This window comes from Sparus aurata, chromosome 21 (assembly GCF_900880675.1).
Source record: "Sparus aurata chromosome 21, fSpaAur1.1, whole genome shotgun sequence".
NCBI classification, from domain to species: domain Eukaryota; kingdom Metazoa; phylum Chordata; class Actinopteri; order Spariformes; family Sparidae; genus Sparus; species Sparus aurata.
The window spans coordinates 7,843,122-7,862,103 of record NC_044207.1 but is presented as its reverse complement, the minus strand read 5'-3'; the positions used below and the strand labels follow the sequence as shown (position 1 = coordinate 7,862,103).

The following is an 18,982-nucleotide window of genomic DNA, read 5'->3' as shown; positions in this document are numbered from 1 at the left end:
CCTGTGTTGTTCATTGTGTGTAAATGTGTGCGAGAGGAAGACATTTTGCTACATCTAAAGGAAGAGTACATGTATTTCTCCCCGGCATATCAGGCAGATCACAGTAACAAATAAACTGCACTCTGCATTAAAATCAGAATATCCCATCAGATTTGTTAGAAACACTTCAGAATGGAGCGAGAGCATTATTGTCAACAACAGATGTGTGTCAAACCACACATTATTTGTTTAATTGATATCAAACAATATTCAACAAAGGGTTACAGTATTTAGAAATCTAATCTACAATTAACATGCTTTTAATTGTAAAGTTCATACTATTACTGTGTCTGATATGTAAATTAAAGCTGTCATACACGGGACACCGATCTCAGTGGGACATTATACATGTGCTATTTGAAGTAATGAAGTGTTGTATCTTTGAGTTTGTAGGACATGAAAAAATTAATCACACATGTACAACAATTTAAAAGAAAAAAAGTTGGATTGATAAGAAACATTCTTTTTTAATATGACTTGATGTAAAATGTAAAGTTTGTCCTGAGGGTGGCACCAGAGGAGAGGCCATGTTGTTATTAAGATCACTTGGTTCATTCTCAATATGGGTCAATTGAAAAACTACCCTGCTCCACTTTGCCTAGTTTTCAGGAATTGTGCATTTCTTCAAACTGAAACTAACATTACTTGGAAAGAGGAGGAGAGAGACATACTGTGGGCTCTCAGCAGATTTCAGTATTACACACTAGACCACAGCTAGTTCATTTTGTAAACCTTAATTATTATTTTAAAATTAGAGTGCTCACATGTCATGTCTGCATTACTTTATCTAACTTAACAACCCCTGCAATGCACAGAATAGTACCAGTGTGATTTCTCAGGTTTAGTGACGTTATGATGCATGCCTGCAGCATGGCTTTATGGATGCTATCATGGATAGCATGCATGGATAGAATATTAGATGCCATCAAATTTTGGCTGGACACTCAGAGTTCCCAGAGAACTGACTGTTCCTCCACCGTGATGTCAACATTTGAGGGGCCGGGGCGTACTAGCTGCTGAACTGAGGGAGCAGGGTATGACACATTGATCTAAAATTCAATAATACATTTTAAATGTCATGCCGCTCAACATGGTATATTAGGTTACTTAAATATGAAGGCTGCCTCCTGGTACAGTTTGTCATGAATTTATTCAACAGAGGGCTGTGATCATTTAAGAAATATTGAGGTCATGAGTAAAACCTCTTCTGACTCTACCACTTTGGTATTGTTTGAAGCTAATTATATCAGTATGTCTGCTGTAGACTCAGTGAGACCAGATCACACAATGAGCTCCAGACTTTTCTGCCTTTGTGATACAGGCCCCAGATGTGCAAAACAAAGATACATTTTTTTAAGTGTCATAGCTGACTGTTTAGAGCCAGAAAGATATTACAGAATTAATAACAAGACAAATATTTGGATCTCAAGATTCATTGAGAACAAAAGAAGAAGAGAAACGTTTAGGCTGAAGAAGAGAAACTGAACAAAGTAACAGCGTTTTTAAGATTCATTTTTTATTTGGATTACACACACACACACACACACACACTGAATCATTGTAATTTAAAGAAGAAACGAGAAAAAAATTAGAGTCACTTGTTAAGTAACATTAATATTAAAGTGTCAACATCTACAGCTGATCAATCAGTAACACCACTGTGACCAAGGAAGTGTCTGATAGGATCCAGGTGTGGTTCCTCTCACTTCCACCAACCAAAGTGAGAGGCTTGATTAACGTCAGCCTTGGTGGATCTCTGGGTCACTGGATAGAGGATGAAGGAGCAAGGATCGGAGGAAGCATAAAGAACGGAATGGAAAAAACTAACAACCAAATCACCAACGCCAGGAAACACAATTCTAGTTAAATATTGCTTTGTGTCTGTAGTGGAGAGGGAGCTGACTTTCAGGGATCATTGCTATGCCAGACATAACCCTTTGCCTGGTGTGGAGGCGGAGGATGCAGACAAAATACTCGAAATTGTTGATGTGAAATGAAAAATAAACAATTTGCTTTCTTATTTTAACAAATGAAAAACGTGGGGCATGCATATGTATTCACCACCTTTGCATTGAAGCCCCATATGTTACCTTCAGAAGCCACATCATTAGTTTAACAAGATCTTCTTGTGAGCAATCTGACTTCCTCGCTCACTCTCTGACTCTCTCACAGAAGTCAGAGCAACGGGTGACCAGATCAAACCACCGTTACCATGAGTATTTGTGGATTTCTCTGGGTTTTAACATTGTTAGAAACATTTAGGAAAACGTTACCACACAACTCAACATTTATATAACAAGGTCATTGCTTTTAGACAACCAAATGGAAACATAGAGAGTTTAATTATCCTGTTTAGCCTCTTAAAGGTAGATGAGGAAACACTATTTGTATGGCAGGTATGAAAATCCAGTGAACGCTATATGAGTTGAATATTCATGAAGGTATTCAGTTCAACAGTCATTGGAGCCAAATATTATACAGGGAAGAAAAAATATCTGTCAGATTTTCCATCATGTTGCTCGTTAAGAAATGATTTTCTGAGTATGTCAGATTCACTTTAGCCCATTTACCCTCTAATGAGTCTTAGTCTTGAGTCTTATGAAAACATTTAAAATTCATCACTAGTTTTGGACTTTTGTGATAATATAGTGATGATAATGATATGGTTTTCAAATCACTGAACATACTCTGTTTGACAGTTGGAAGTGAAACATCTTTGCTTTTGTGTCAGTCTGAAATATGTTCTATTGATCTGTTTAGGGTTGGTTGATAGGGTTGTCTTTGAAAGAAAAGCTCAGCCTACTCATAGTTAGTCACGTGACATTTGCTATCAACACACGGCACTGTGAGAAAATGAAGTGATCATAAAGAATTATCTCTATTGTTCTCGGTGTGTGCGTGCGTGTGTGTGTGTGTGTGTCTCTAAAGGCATAGTATATGTTGCTCTACAATGCATGTCAGGCAACTCACTGTAACAAATAAACTACATTTTTGCCATCTCTACTGTACATTACAATTGAAATGAAAGCTAAGGACTCCACCAAGTCTCTCTAAACACCACTGTAGTAACTGTTCTATCAGGGGATGTGTGCAGCTTCTGGATAAGTAATCTTTAGTTGGCATCAAACAAAAACTGTCATTTTTTTTGTCTCAGGTTGGACTTTGAACAAATCACTCACATGAGAGATTAGATATTTGTTTTGCGGGTAAACTGAACTGCGAGGACAACATTTAGCTAGAAGGATTGAAACATCGGACAAATGTTGCTTATGGGTTTGAGAAGAACGACCAAGTCATTAAAGTACTGAAGCTTTACGGTAAATTAATCAATTTGCATCTGTTTCTTTGACTTACAGTACAACTCTAAAGCAAGCAGTCAGTCTGTTATTCTGACCTTGTTGTGTTGAATACCATTGATTTTGGCCACTCACAAAAATGTACCAGGGTTTTGTTTGTCAGAGGCCAACATTCACCTCTGCACAGTGAAAACGCCTGAGTCACAAATAGTAAAATAAATATTGCTCAGCAATGAGATCAATAACATATAGAAAAAGTTGAAAGTATACAGCTTTTGCCGCTTTGAGCTTAATGCTAATGTCAGAGTGGCAATGCTAATATGCTGATGTTAAGCAGGTATACTATGCTGAACATCTTAATTTAGTGTGTTAGCATGCTAACATTTGCTAATTAAAGCTAAACAATGTACAGCTGAGGTAGTATGGGATGGGAATGTCATTAGTTTAGCTCATATTATACTAATTATTGGGTCATGGACATCTGTACCAAGTATAATGGCAATCCTCCCAATAGTTGCACCAATATTATAGTCTGGACCAACGTGGTGGACCAGCTGACCAGCAGAGTGACTGGCCTACCCCAGAGCTAGCTGCTGGCATGGCTAAAAACATGAAACGTTATGTGTGTGTGCACCTTGATAGAAACACTGCTCACCTCTGAAGAAGTGACCTGCTACATTAAAGAGAAGTTACACTGATGAATTTTTCAGATTCATATTCAAGTTTATATAAAAAATGTATGTTGAGTATCAACCAAGTCACAGGAGGGTCAGTGACGGAATGGAACTTACATTTACAGCTTTATATTACATTTTGATGGCAAATATTGTGCTTTTTACTAATACATGTAAAAGAGTACATCTCTTGTACTAAGATACAACAACAAGGAAAAAACCCAAAACAATTTGTATCAATAATGGCTCACCATTGTGGCTTTATTTTCACTAGTGACGTGGATACTTTTATATTAAAATCCTTGCAACTTGTACACATTTAAAACTCCAGTGCGGTCCAATTAAATGATTTGATTGATGTGTCTGAGACTGCATACTAAGTTCGTGCACAGATAGCAGCTCTTTCTCTCTATCTCTCTCACTGTTTGATTTGGGGGAGTGCTCAGTCAACCACCCAGGCTTTAAAAACAACAGACGTTTACTGTCTATGTGGGTCACAGGACAGAGAGCACAGCGGTAAGGCCTTCTTTTCCCTCTCAGATTTGATTTGATTTGATTTATTTTTATTTGCATTAAAGTCTCTTTTTTTGAAAAGTAAATGATGAAATCTTCTAACCAATTTTTTTTAATTATAATTTTTTTGTCTTTTCAAAATAATGCAGTTTCATGTCAGAGGGATAGTTTTATTGTATACTCTTAGTTTTAAATAATCCATTTTTAAGCTTTGTTAATGCACTTTTAGGCACTTAATATCATTATGATTCAGTCGGAGGAAACCGCTCTTTAAGGGATGTATGCACGTTGATAAATCTTGAGCTATGAGACTGAAGTACTAATTGAGATATCATTTGTGCTTTAATTACTACATTTATTCATTTATATATATTTAAAGTATTTTAAAGTATCAGCTAACAATAAAGGCACATCCATGTGTTTGTACAGTTTTGTGGATGTCCCTCAGGCTGTAAACATGCTGTCTCAGCCTCTCTTTGTCCCTCTGCCAGCCAGACTGTCTGCCCATTTGCCCCCAACATTCTTCTGTCTGTTGGCAGTTTAGCCCATAATAAACTCTTTTGCAGATTATCTCCACATGTGATGAGAAAGACAATGAGGGTTTACTCTTTTAATTATTTGGGGATCAGACTGACAGGCCATTTTGCTCAGGGTGGGGGGAAACCCGTCAGTGATTGGATCTGCCTGTATGTGGTGCACTGTAGACTACAGACTGCATTCATGTTGTCATGACTGATTATATGTAGTGTAGAGGCTTTAGCATGAGTTTATTAAAGAGTCAACTTCAGTGACTTTATAACTTTTATGTCCACAATCCGTGTTTTAGATCTTTTTTTTTTTATTCCATGCATGCCTCAGGATTGAATTGAATTTTAGGCTACATGTAGCACCTGTATGACATGTACATACATAGTGCCTTCCGGTCAAAGTAACATGGATTATTGCACTTCTTTCTTATCAGGTAGACTCAGTCCAGCCCGCCGGGGAGGGATAATGCGCTCTCTCTCGTCGCTGTGGCTGTACACAGCCCTGCCAGGTCTGCTGTGGGCCTCACAAGTCTCTCTGATAGTGGAGGGGGACAATGACGCCTCCAGGATCTGCAAACCTGCCCCCAACTGGACAATAAAGGGACACGCACCCATGCAAGAGCTGCTGGGAAATGTGGTTGTGGTGGCGCTACTGAAGGCCAGCTGACAGTTCTGTCTCACGCAGGCCTCCAAGTAAGAGATCTGACTTTATGGAGAAATGACTTATAAACTACTTATGAAGTAGTTTATAATACATATGTCATTTACATACAAAGTGTAAAAACGGTCACAGGTCAGGGGGAATTTGAAAGATTATTATATAAAAAGAACTTTCAAGTTTAAGAACACTTTAAACATGTTGGGATGGGACTTTACAAATATTTTGCCAGAGTTAATGGGAAAAGGTCTTTTTCACAGCAGATATTTTAACCTGTCACATTTGAAAAAGTACAGCTGGTGTCGTGGATTGTAATGACTATTGTATATTACTTTCAGTGAAGAGTGGTTCTCTCTCTTTCTGTCCCTCTGTAGGATTGGAGGCCTGCGTAGCAAGCTGACGCGCAGCAACCTGACAGATGTGTCTTTCATGATAGTAAATGAGCGAGAGGCTCAGTCCAGAGCCATGTACTGGGAGCTGAAGAGAAGAGCGCCCTCTGGTGTTCCCGTGTACCAGCAGGCTCCCCTTCAAGATGACGTGTGGGAGGCTTTGGATGGTGACAAAGACGACTTTCTGGTCTATGATAGGTAAGGCATGCCCCTCTTCAAGTTTTAAATTTTGTATTCTATATCAAAACACCAGTGTTTTTTTTTTGTTTTTGCTTGGAGTGCAAATATAACATGCACAACATGTTATCACTGGTGCTGGCACCCTTGTCTTGCCAGTTTTTAGGGTGTCATTTCACAAATTTAAAATGAATGGTATTTCAATCGCATCCTGGAATCCATTATTGTATAATTTGTTCATGCATCCTATTGTGAAAATAAGGAAAAGGCCAAGAAAATTGCAGTGACCTCCATCTGGATGCGGATTCTCTCTTTCTTCATTCTCCAGGTGTGGTCGGCTCACCTTTCATATAGTGCTGCCCTACAGTTTCCTGCATTATCCCTACGTAGAGGCTGCAATCAGAGCCACTTATCATAAAAACATCTGCAACTGCTCTGTGAGTAATCACAAAACACACACACACACACACACACACACACACACACAAAAGGTTTTAAATAGTGACACACATTCTTTACATGCGATTTTGCAGTGTTGAGTATGAATTACTCATCCATACTACAATAAATACAATGAAATACACTCTTTGGGTTAAAGTTGCACCAATCAAGAATACAATTTACAGTAGATCAAATGACCATGTGAAAGTGTAAGTCATAACGCTAGAAAATGATCACCCAACACTGCACTTCACCTCATCTCTACTAAGTAGAAGTGTCACAATTTTCCAAAGTTTAAACGAACAAGGCTCTGCCATAGTTGGACTATTGCAACAGATCTTTGGTTTTATGCCCTGACAACTTTTCAAAACCTTCTTTGAAAAGATACAGCTTTTACACAACGACAACTTCTCTTTATCTTTTTGCAGGTTAGGATTAGGCAAACCCAAATGATATTCATCAAAAGAAAAGAAAAAAACAGGAGTTCAATAAAAAAAACAATTAACATCAAAAGATAGAAAATCACTTTGTTGGAAAGGTTTCTCAAAGTAACTTCCAAGTAAACCCTTGTCTCTAACAAATCAACAAAGGATCTCTGACAAAGAAAATATTTGTTGGTAGCAGTCAGTCCTGCACACAGTTTGAGTGTCTGGAAGCGCAGCTACAGACTACAAGTAAGCTAGCTGTGTTTTTTTTCTCTTTTTAATTCAGATGTGTGCAAGTAGGCCGAGTTGGAGAGCAAAAATTCTGGCTGATCCTGCTTTCGATTTTGATGATTGAAATTAAAAGCTAATTCCAATCGATTTTTCAATTTAGAAAATCAAAAATGGGACACCTCTACAGCTGAGTGTTTGAGCCTCTTTTAGCTTGTTGTTTTGGTTTTCTTGCCCACATCAACCTTTTTCCAGCAGCAACAGGCAGCTGTTTTTAGTAAAACAAACAAACAAACAAATAAACAAACAAGCGAACAAACAAAAAACACTGTGATACATCCACTACACAACACCAACACTTAACAGCAGACACAGAACGTTAACAACTGGCTAGTTTAGATAGCAGAGCATTTAGCAGCTAAAGAGACAGATATTTCCTTCATAAGTTGGTGGAGACCAAAACAGACCTAAGAGAATGTTGGTCATAAACATCTAAATGTCTGAATTAATGGCTAAATGAATAATGCTGACTGCTGGATTATGTAAAAAAGGTAATTGAAATGGCAACTGCATGAGATAATAATATGTTGATGTTATGTTTTTAGCTTGTTCTGCCGCCCGCAAGTGGCTTCATAAATGCAATTCAATCGGCTTTAAACTACAAAAACAGGATATTATAAGATGTGTTTCTGTAGGATTCTGAGGCTACTGCCCAGAACGGCACCATGAAGAACGGGACAACAGCTGAGTTGGACACTGAAGATCCAGAGGTGGCGGCAACAGCTCGTCACCACAGCCATCTTCATCATCATCCTCATCATTCAAAACACAGTCACCACAATCATACCCAACATCAGCACGTTACGATTCAGAATCAAACTCTCAATCCTCATTCTCCCAGTGATCATCCCCACCACCCTCAGCATCATCACCCTCAGCATCATCAACCCCATCATCATTAGCATCAGCAGCATGGTGGGGTGGGTGATTAGGATGTCAGTTATATTACCAGTGTTTTTTCCTGCTTCTTTCTTCTTCACGTAGTTAGGGCAGGTTAACTTAGTTTGTTCCTCTTGGTGATTTTTTTTTACTTTGATGGCAGAAGACACAGGTAGACAGCAGTTAACCGAGCAGTTGAATCTGTTTAAGCAGTAATAAGACTGTGGTTTCTCTGCTGTGCATCTCCACACCTCGTTCCTCCGTGTGGATGCAGTGGCCAGTCCTGCTCTGTCTTCTCCCATTAATGAAGTCTATGGTATAAACCCTGCCTGCAGGAGGCTGTAGACGGATGTGTGTGGAGAGATTTGATGAACTGATTGTTACTGTCACCCACACAGAGCCTGGGGATGTTGTACGCTGCCGCTGAGCGAACCTCAGTCAGATTACTGTCCAAGCATTTTCCTTTCTGTTCAGTTTCTGCTTCTGGTGTTGACATGTTGTGCTACTACTACCACTAGTACATATAACAAGAGCTTCAAGAGTTTCAAGAGCTTCAAGTGCTGACCTTTCTTCTCTCTAATGTGTACGAGCCTTTTGGGAAGTGGCATAAATTAATGTATTAATCCAATAGAATCAGTATTTTTCACTTGTACTTGACACAGAATGCTAGAATAACACATCGTACAATGCTCACTTTAATCAATTTTTCATATTTGCTGTACATTTTAAACATTGTTACTTTATTTTACTGTACAAGTTAGACCTTATTTACCTGAATGTAGAATGAACCTTAAGGTCGTTGTTCTCCATTTAAACGAAAATATATTTAATAAGAGCGTTTCAAGGTGTCTCTTTCTGTGACTTGTGTCTGTGGAATTGAAGATTACAGTTTATTTTGCCTTCTTTCACCCTAAAGAGAGTAATCCGAGAGTTAGATCGGATGACCAATGCCACATCTGTACGCTAAATACAACATTATAGCTGAAGTTCACAAATGAACAACTTATATTTCATTCAAATAATGTAATTTCATTCAAAAAGTGTAGAGGCGCCTTGTGTTATGTGCTTGAACTATTTCTTGACTGCGAACAGTTACTTCCTCAAGTCTCTGCTGTGTGCCTGGTAACTTCATGGGGAGGACACGGATAAACCAAAGCTTGTTGTTTTTTAGACTTTTGTGAGGATATAAAAAACCACATACTGTATACATACAGTGAGCTATTGAGGTTATGAAGATCTTGTGTCCTTTGGACAGAGTCACACCAGCTGTGCCCCCTTTTGTCTAGGCTGATGCTAAGCTAACTGCTGAGCCGTTGGCTGTAGTTTCACCTAGCTTCATTTTCACCTAGCACACAGACATAAATTCTCATCCAGCTGTCAGGAAGAAAGAGAATGAGTATATTTTCCAAAATATCAAACTGTTCCATCTAAGGTGAAATACGTTAGAATTTGCCACCTGTCAATTTCAATCTCCAAACAAATAGGGAGTAGCTATCAACAGATTAAATGCTAGGTACGTTAGCAGTGCAGCTAGCGGTCCTATTAGCCGACTCTGCCTCGGACTTGGAGTACAGAGGGTGTGGTGGTGTTGTTTTCACCTCTAGCACAGGGGGTTTAGCTTTTGAAAGGAAGAGGTTTTTCAGGCCACGAGCAGAGGGTACCCTGCAGGGAATGCTGGCTCGTAGTGGCGCAGAATGGGCAGCAGAACCTGGGCTGGATCAGGGCTCAACAGCCTCCCAGTTTTTTATGTTTTGAACCAAAATGCTTGGCCTACGTATTGCACCTTTAAGTATGTGTTAACCTTTCTTTCAACCATTATCTATATCCATTTATTCTAACATGGATGCAAACTCCACTCAGGAAGGCCTCAGCTGACCAGTGGGTTTGAACCCATAACCTTCCTGCTTTGAGGCGACACACCAGCATGCTGCCTTTACTTACCTTGCTTAATATTTCACCCTTGCGTAATGTTTCCAAATGGTTCAATTTGGTTTCTATTGAAAGATTAAATCTAATATATGAGGCCGGAATTCAGAGAATGGCAAATTAAACTAATTATCATAATAACGTAATTCAAGATTATCTTTTGATTACCATAACAAGCGTGAATTGTTGTTTTATAGTCACATTCTGTTTAACAGTAGATTCTGACAGGATTAACTGCCCAGTACTTGGCCCGCTATGCTAGAATCAAGGAAGAACACTGCCATATGTCATGCTGGTCACACACACACAGAGGCACCTATACCTAGTGAACAGGCGGATTACCTCAGTGCCGCTTAACACGTGGCTGAGATGCATCTCGCTTTGACCGAGGAGAGCTGAGGAAAAAATATCATACACAGCCACCATCACAATGAAGGTAAGGACACTTCCTACAGCTAACCCTGTCTTCAAACAAGGAAAATTTGACGTCAGATATTTCAGTGTGCTTCAATTCTTGCAGTTCTTCACAGCGAACCATAATGAATTCAACTGGAAGTTCACTGGTTGTCATCATTTCCAATCAGTACCTGCATGTAGGCTCCGTGTCTGTCAGATTGAATAGTTCCATTTCTTTATATATCCAAGAGGCATCGTTGTAGGTCTTAAACGTGCTTGATAAACCTGAGCAGAGTTGCAGAAGCCTGGCCATGACGGGGATTTTCCTCTGTAAATCCCAGTGAGGAAGCTCCTGGAGAGGCTAAACCACTTAGCACTGTCCACACGGCCTGCTGCCTGTCAGCGCTTTCACTGACATTTGGTGGTGGAAATGTTTAACAAACACCTGGATTGAAAAATATTCATACTCAGCAATACAATATTCATTATACATTTGTAATACAACAAAGTCCATTTCTACTAACAGTTGGACATTGATCCACTGTAAGGTGCTTAGAGATGAAGATAAAGAGGCAGAGATGATCTACCTGCTGCAGTCCTTTCACCCTGTGCAACCCTCACCCCCACCCTTACCCAAAATATCCTGTCTAATTCATTATTATTGATAACTAATTTAACTGTTTAATTCTATCTTTTGCTAATTTGTATCTCTCTAATGCTGCCGCCTCCACACTGCCGGGATTTAATTTTGGTGGAGAGCTACCAGATACCCTCTATCATATTTAGTTAAAAAAAGTATTAAATGTAGCCTTCAAGTTAGGTAAATATGTAATTTTACAATATAAAACTACACCATTGACCATTAAACGTCCTCTCCAAGCAGATGACTTCTGTGACCTCCAGGCTGTGTTGGAATGTCTATCATTCCCCAAGAAACAGGCTTAAACTTTGCTAGATTTTTACTGTATGGTGTTTTTGTGGAGACTCATTATTTTATAATAAGACTGTTGGTGTTCCTACATTTGTAAACATATACGGAATACCAAAGAACAAAACAAAGCTGCTCAATGGACAAAAACACCCCAGTGCACATGCAAACTCATCTTAATTTGAAATACTAAAGGAGAGAGTAACTGACCTGGCCTGTGCAGAGCTTCCACCTGCAAACACTAGATGGCAGCACTGGCATTCGTTAATCGTACATAGACACTCATCTGCCTGTCGTCCACATTAGGCAGCCATTCATCAAGAGGATTATTAGTTATTATCCATCATCAAGAGACACCGTTTGGTTTAGCGAACATAATCCTTTGATTATAATCCAGATTATCTCTGGCTGATTTAATCAAATTTGTGTTCTTCTCTACGTACGATTGTGTCACAGAAGGATGTCATTCATGAACATTTGAAAAACAGTGAGCTACAAAAGGTCAGCTAATATTCTCCCAGTTGCAGAAAATACTTTTTTTGTCCCGTTACAAGAAGTTGTAATTTGGTCTGTGATTCATTTTCGGGATGACCCTTTGGCTCTTACTGACCCTGATGGAGGTTGCAAGACCAGAGCCAAATTCAATTTTGATGTATTGGAGATATGTCTTTGACAACATCTTTGCACAATACAACAGTAATACATAGAATATGATCAACATCAATTGCTTTTGCTGTGTAAATTCACTATAAAACTGAGTAGTAGTTCTTTAAATCAAGTAAAATAAAATACAGGTTCTGTTTCAGTTGCTCTTGTCAGAGGCATCTCAGTATGCGTCCTTGAATGAATTGCTCATTATTGGGCTTGGAATTCATTTCCTTTATTGAATCCCCTCCATATTGGGTTGCGCTACTTCCTTGTTGTTGTTGTTGTCGCAAAACTGGTGTTTGGTTAGGTTTTATATTTACCAGCTTATGAATGTTTCTCCCACTCATGAGTATCACTCTCAGGGTTTTCAGGCTCTCACCGTGTGGCAGAAATTACAGTTATTCTATAGAGGGATCCTGGAAAATGGAGGCAAGTCTTTATATTTACTTCATCAACGCAGTTGCTCACATATATCATGATATGTTCTTAGATATTTATGCCAGACTCTAGCACAATCTCTGCTTGATATACGCCTTTCTCTTGCTTTCCTCTCTGTCTAGACAAGAGGACAGACAACTGGCCGCTGGTCTACTCTCCTGTGCCAATCGGCTGCATCTTTCTGTGCTACCTGGTCGTTATATGGGTGGGGCCGAAGCTGATGGCGAAAAGGGAGCCAGTCAACCTTAAACCCGTCCTGATAGTTTACAACTTCGCCATGGTCTGCCTGTCTGCATACATGTTCTATGAGGTACCACTGCACTGTATGTGGGAACAATATTTGCCATATCGGCGTAGAAATAGGCAACTGTTTGATTACTATATAAACTTGAGAGGTAATTCTATGTGAGTGTTGTGTTTACTGCTTGTGTCTGCTGCTCCAAAGTGACCAAAAAAAAAAGAATCACTATTACAGTTATAGAAGGACAAAATCCTCCATAATTTCAGATGATACCACAATAGTCATGTTCCTTATGCATTGTAAGAGTCATCAGGTAAACAGGAAGTGATTTCACTAACTGATTACTAATCTGAGTTTGACAAAGTTGGATGAAAGGTCCCAGTGCTGGTCGAGAGGATCCAAAGCAGAGATGAAAGCTGCTTTTGTCTTTCCAGTTCACAGCCTCTTCCTGGTTGGCCAGATACAGTCTGCGGTGCCAGCCAGTCGACTACACTAGCAGCCCACTGGCCATGAGGGTAAATCTCTTGACCACATTATACATTATGCAACAATTTCAAGATAAAGCTCAACTCTGTAATGTGTTTCACAAGGCTGTAGGTGTTAGACTACGACGTAATAACCAAGATATTCTGCACCTCACAAACTGTTCACAACACATTCTTCTGTCGGACAGATGGCAAGAGTGTGCTGGTGGTTCTACTTCTCCAAAGTTATAGAGCTCAGTGACACTGTGAGTATGACAGAAGTGAAAAAAAGTTATTTTCACATTACAAACGCACACACATAAGTATTGCATCTTATTTCTGCACATGCTTCTGTACCTGCAGTGCTTCCATGTATAAGAACGCATGGCTGCAAGATCTTACCGTCTTACACGTGCCTTTACATGTGTTTTTGTGTTCTTCAGTTATTTTTCATCCTGAGGAAGAAGAACAGTCAGCTGACCTTCCTCCATGTCTACCACCACGCCACCATGATCTTCAACTGGTGGGCTGGGGTTAAATATGTGGCTGGTGGCCAGTGTGAGTACACGCCAACGCAGCCCAGAACACGCGCTGATACGTGTGCTTACACCTCGTGATGCTCATCATGTGTGTCCGTCCGTAGCTTTCCTGATTGGTCTCATCAACTCCCTGGTCCATGTAGCGATGTATCTGTACTACGGCCTGGCAGCTTTTGGCCCGAGCATGTCCAAGTACCTCTGGTGGAAACGCTACCTCACCTCCCTGCAGCTGGTCAGTATTTCTGCTTGTGTAAATTGGCAAGTCTTTCCCTCTTAGGTCTGTTCAAGTATGTGTCCAACAACCTTGGATGAAGAATGTTCGAAAAAGCCTTGAGTGCTTTAACTTTGACGAGCCTACCATGAGGCCTCGCGCTCCGTGAAACCATTGTCCCGACCAGCCGTGGGCGTAATTGGATGGATTAGCAGCACTGATGCTACTCACTAACTACTGGACCATCTGTTTTACTTATAGCTTGATGAGAAGACAATGCGTCCTCTGGGGGTTTTTGTCTTTCTATATGGCTGCAACATATATAGGTCAGTATGGTGACTGACTGCCATTATGTAACAATAATTGTACTGACCTAGAGGAGACTGCCCCCCTAAGCCTTCATTAACAGTTGGCTTTGCAATTTGGTTAACTGAAGCTGAGATACTTGAGTGGATTGGGAAGATTGTATTTGTGTGTGAGTGTGTGTGTGAGAGAGACGGAGAGGATTTCTTTTGTGTTTTCGAGAGGTAATTATAAAAATTGAAAGGGGAGGTGTATGTGGGGCTGTATGGATGCTCAACGTCCCTTATGTTCATTCATACACATAATCCCTTCCTTGACCCTGAAGAGGCTACTATAGCGACTCTGTGAAACATATGGATATTGACCAGTCGTCAGTGTAGGCTGAATTTACGTTGTGACAATAACATGCAGAATTCTCATGCCCTCTTGTCTGGGTCTGTTCAGATGTGGTAATCGCTGCTCACGCTCGCTTTACATGTCGTTTCTATGTAATAGTTGACATGAACGAGCAACCGGGAGCAAAATCCCTCTTTTATCAGCTAGCCTTAAATCGAAATTATATTTACTCCTATAAAAGTTCTCTCTGTTACTTTAACACAAATGCTGATGGCATAAACCTGCAGGACGAGGGCCAGGCGGTAGCTAGCAATGAAGCAACAGAAAGCTAATTGTGTTGCATATTTACATTGGCTCTATGAACGACTCTTTGATTATAACACTTATTGGCTGTGTATTTGCCAATGTAATATGTACAACTAATATTCGAATGACTAAATTACAGTTGTGCTGGAGCTGTTAGCCACCTTTTCATTATAAGCCAATTACTGAGCTAGTCTTTGCTGGCCAACCCATATGTCATAGAATCTGAGAGGAAATTGTGTAATAAATTGATACAGAAAAAGCAGAAATAGAAACACACTTGAGTTGGCCGCTGAAAGGCTCCTTATTGGTGGTTTTCAAACAGTAGGCTACATGAAGCCCAGCTAGCAAGAATGCTAAGAACCCTTAACGGAGGCCTTCGGCTGCCTCTGTCTTTCACTTGAACCACTACAACATCCAAGAGTATATTGTTCCTCATGAAACTCTCTTCTTTCCCTCTGTCACACACTTTTAGTCATCATGCATTACGTGCATTGCTGTATTTAAGTCTTGTCTGAAGCATGTTGTACAAGGTCTACGCGGTGCCGAGGTTAATAGTGTAATGGGATGGAGAGAACCACAGAAGAAAATAATAGAAGACTCGGATTGTTGAGTTGCTCAGTACAGTTTCATGAGCTGTTGGCTGCTTTGTGCTTTGAAATCCTCATGTTTTGACATGTTTTGCTGATTCCGTGGCAAATTTTTTTTTTTCCCGAGAGTAAATATTGAATTCAATTTTGATCTGATTGTGTGCCAAATGTTCTGTATTTGACTTTGAGAACTTTTTTTTTATGACTTCGCACACAATGCAGTGTTGGAGGAAGTGTTTATTTGTCACTCTGATAGTCCGCCAGTTGTCTCACACTGTCATTTCTCTGCTGCCTGTCTCCCCTCCCAGCTCCAGTTTTTCATAGTCACCGTCCACACCGCCTACAACCTGTTCGCTGACTGTGACTTCCCTGACTCCATGAACATGGTTGTGCTGGCCTACTCCCTCAGCCTCATCGCACTCTTCAGTAACTTCTACTACCACAGCTACCTCGCCAAAAAGAAGAGTAAGAAGACATAGAGGAGGAGGGCAGCGAGAGAACTCAGGTGTATATAAAGAAAGAGAGAAAAGAGCTGAGAAATGTTACACATGTCATTAACATATACAGTAAGAAGAAAACCTATACAGTGACACCTGATGACCCAGAGTGTATTTGTAATAAAATGTAATGAATTTAAACACGTTTTGCATGCTTTCTATTTTGAATGATACACTGAAATTGGGCTTTAAACACACACACACACACACACACACACACACACACACACACACACTTGGTGATGTTTAGCAGACTTCTGAGGCTCTTTCATTTAATACATTCATTCATTCCCTCTGTTCATTCATCCAGTACAAAGCCACAAACACACTCAACACACATTAACCCTTGTTTCATCATTCCCTTCCCCCAGCTGCTAATAGATGAGAGACTCTAATCACCATTCGAGTCGCTTTATTCTTCTCTTACACCCATTGGCTGGCAGGCGCAGCCAATCAACTGTTGGCTGCCATTAGCTCTGTATCCCGCACTCTCCACACTCCTCCCCCTTTTCAGATCAGGGTCCCCCTGCCTACTTTAATCCCTCTCACCAAAGGGGAAACCCTGGCCCATTCCGCAAACCCCCCCCCCCCCAATTCCATCTGTCATGATGGAGAAGTATAATTGTCTGAGTGGAATGATCCCATCCACTCCCCCTTGTGGACACAAATGAAAGATTTATTGGAGGAGTGACTGCATTAACAATATCTGCAGCCTCTTGCACTATATTTCCCCCGCCATCATCAGTTATTCCCATTCTGTTCACTATCTATTTCTCCACTTTTATCTCCAGCAGCATATTGGTTTTGACTGTCCTCTGTTCCAAACTCAACAGGGGGCAGACTAAATAACAGAACACCACATGAAAAGGCACTTTGAAGTGACTAAATCAAAGTTCCACAGGCAGCTACTCAGACGAGCCATTTAAATACCCATCAGCACAAAGTGGCAACGCCTCTCCCGACAAAGTTCGGAGAGCCGCCCTTTTATATGTGTGAGTTTTTTCAAAGCAACACGAAACCACTCCCAAAAAAAAACAGAAGCCAGACGAGTGTTTGCAAAGAAAAAAGGGGGAAAAGTAAAGCACTATGAAAAAGTAGGGGTTGAAGACAGAATTGAATCCAAACTCATTCGACACTTGAAAATGGTGCATAGACCTTTCCCACAGTGGACAGTGTGCAAATTTTGTGCATCAATTCCCGAGCTCTGTATGCTTGCTCATAGGCGTGGGGAATCTCACATTAACATGGCATGAAAAAAGGCTCTATCTACAGTACTGCTTCAGGACTGTAATTAACCCATGTGCATCAAAGTAACACATAAAAGTGCCACAAGCAGCACAGAACATAGACCAGTGGATCAGACATAGTCTTGCGTCTGCAGACTAATTTGAAAATGCATATTTGCAAATGCATATTAGTCTGGAGCCTCTCAGTTCCTTTTTAACATACAATTGGAATTGTCAATGGGCGCACCACAAACGCCTCCAGATGCAACTGGATACAGGCAATCAGAGCAGTGAAATGTGTGCCACACCGCTGAGTGACACGTGCAAGCTGGGGAGGTTGTTGGTTGGTTTTTCAAGGGGGAAAAAACAGACCGCAAATCATGTAGTCTGTCGCATTTTCACAATCTGTTCGACAATCACGTAAGCCTGAGTTTGGGGAGAGCCAAACTGTTGGACACGGTGGTCGATCTGGATCATGTTTTGGAGCAAGCTCAGCGGCCATCTTGAGTGAGATATTTCTTTGATGAATAATGTTGAAGGGAAATGAGGACATTTCAAAGGTCCGATAGCAGAGCAGCAGCACAAAGTAAAAATGTTCTCTGATCAACAGCTGTAAAACACTGCAAAAGCTTTGTGAGAAGTTAACCAAGTATTTAACCTTTTCATCTCTCAAAGAACTGGAGGCTTCCCTCGCTAAAATGTACACTTTCAAGACAGCATGACCAAAAGGATCAAGACAACATGCAATCTTGGGCCCTTCATTCCTTTGAATGGGACCACGGCTCTGTAGAGTTTGAACACATCGGATTGTGCAAAAAGTGTTTTGTGTGGGGAAAAAAAAGGTGGACCCCATCTTCTCCTGCAAGTCACTGCAAATATCATTTGGAAAGGCCATGCGACTGCCCACTAAATACATGCAGGTGCAAATTCCCAATGCAAAATAAAGATTTTAAGATGTACCTTATTTTCGTTTTTGGGTCAAACTCATTTTCAATGGGAGTGCTTGGGGCAAAGTAGCAATAGCATCAAAATCTCTATTTTTAAAACACTAAGAAGGCTCGACACAACATGAAACTTTGCTCGTAGTATCACCAGGGTCTCTACACATGAACACAAGCATTGAGAACATTGTTTGTGTACACAGAGTTTACTAAAAAGAAGGTTTTTGAACAACTCACGTTAGCAGTAGCTTGTTCCTCTCGCAGGCATCATGGCAGCCGAGAAGTATCGATCTCCGAATGCAACGTAACATGGAGGTGAGTTAAGGTGGACCGCTACTGTCTTCCAGCAACAACTATCCACGCGATATCTCACGTGACTTTTCCGGCTTTTTATTTTAGTATTGTTTCTTATATGAGGCTTTTTCAACTTCAAGGTCAATATTGTTTTTCACTAACGACAAAACAATGAATTATCTGTGCATTTACATGGAACTAAGCTTTAGGAGCGTTCCACCTTAACTGTTCTCCATTTTACATCACAATTGGAAATCCACACCTCTAACTGGCAGGACGACGGCGAGCGGAGGAAACATCTGCTAACGTGAGTTGTACAGAAACTCTTTTAGTGTTTTAAAAATAGCGATTCTATCACTAATTTGCCCCAAGCACTCCCATTTAAAATGAGTTTG

General features: G+C 40.4%; 2 protein-coding genes across 4 annotated transcripts; both read left to right on the top strand.

Annotated features, from left to right (window-relative positions):
* The first annotated feature begins 4,449 nt into the window (after positions 1-4,449).
* On the top strand, positions 4,450-9,150 carry selenop2 (selenoprotein P2). Of its 2 annotated transcripts, none has more exons than XM_030401782.1 (5): positions 4,450-4,525; positions 5,484-5,742; positions 6,082-6,294; positions 6,602-6,710; positions 8,063-9,150. In XM_030401782.1, exons 2-5 carry the CDS (start codon positions 5,516-5,518, stop codon positions 8,327-8,329), a joined length of 816 nt encoding a protein of 271 aa, XP_030257642.1. In that variant the 5' UTR covers positions 4,450-4,525; positions 5,484-5,515; the 3' UTR covers positions 8,330-9,150. The 2 variants fall into 2 exon arrangements, with proteins under 2 accessions (XP_030257642.1, XP_030257640.1); XM_030401780.1 differs by having other exon boundaries at positions 4,502-4,525; positions 5,488-5,742.
* Positions 9,151-10,533: 1,383 nt separating this feature from the next.
* On the top strand, positions 10,534-16,247 carry elovl8a (ELOVL fatty acid elongase 8a). Of its 2 annotated transcripts, none has more exons than XM_030401852.1 (8): positions 10,534-10,668; positions 12,567-12,633; positions 12,765-12,952; positions 13,318-13,398; positions 13,557-13,613; positions 13,791-13,905; positions 13,991-14,118; positions 15,938-16,247. In XM_030401852.1, the coding sequence occupies exons 1-8, from the start codon at positions 10,663-10,665 to the stop codon at positions 16,106-16,108; spliced, it is 813 nt and encodes a 270-aa protein (XP_030257712.1). In that variant the 5' UTR covers positions 10,534-10,662; the 3' UTR covers positions 16,109-16,247. The 2 variants fall into 2 exon arrangements, with proteins under 2 accessions (XP_030257712.1, XP_030257711.1); XM_030401851.1 differs by having other exon boundaries at positions 10,592-10,668; positions 12,555-12,633.
* The last annotated feature ends 2,735 nt before the right edge of the window (positions 16,248-18,982 follow it).

Bases quoted from the DNA above. Each gene is read 5' to 3' on its own strand.
- elovl8a (XM_030401851.1), top strand. The intron at 12,634-12,764 runs GCAAGTCTTTAT...CTCTCTGTCTAG, and splicing joins AGGGATCCTGGAAAATGGAG to ACAAGAGGACAGACAACTGG. The intron at 13,906-13,990 runs GTGAGTACACGC...GTCCGTCCGTAG, and splicing joins ATATGTGGCTGGTGGCCAGT to CTTTCCTGATTGGTCTCATC.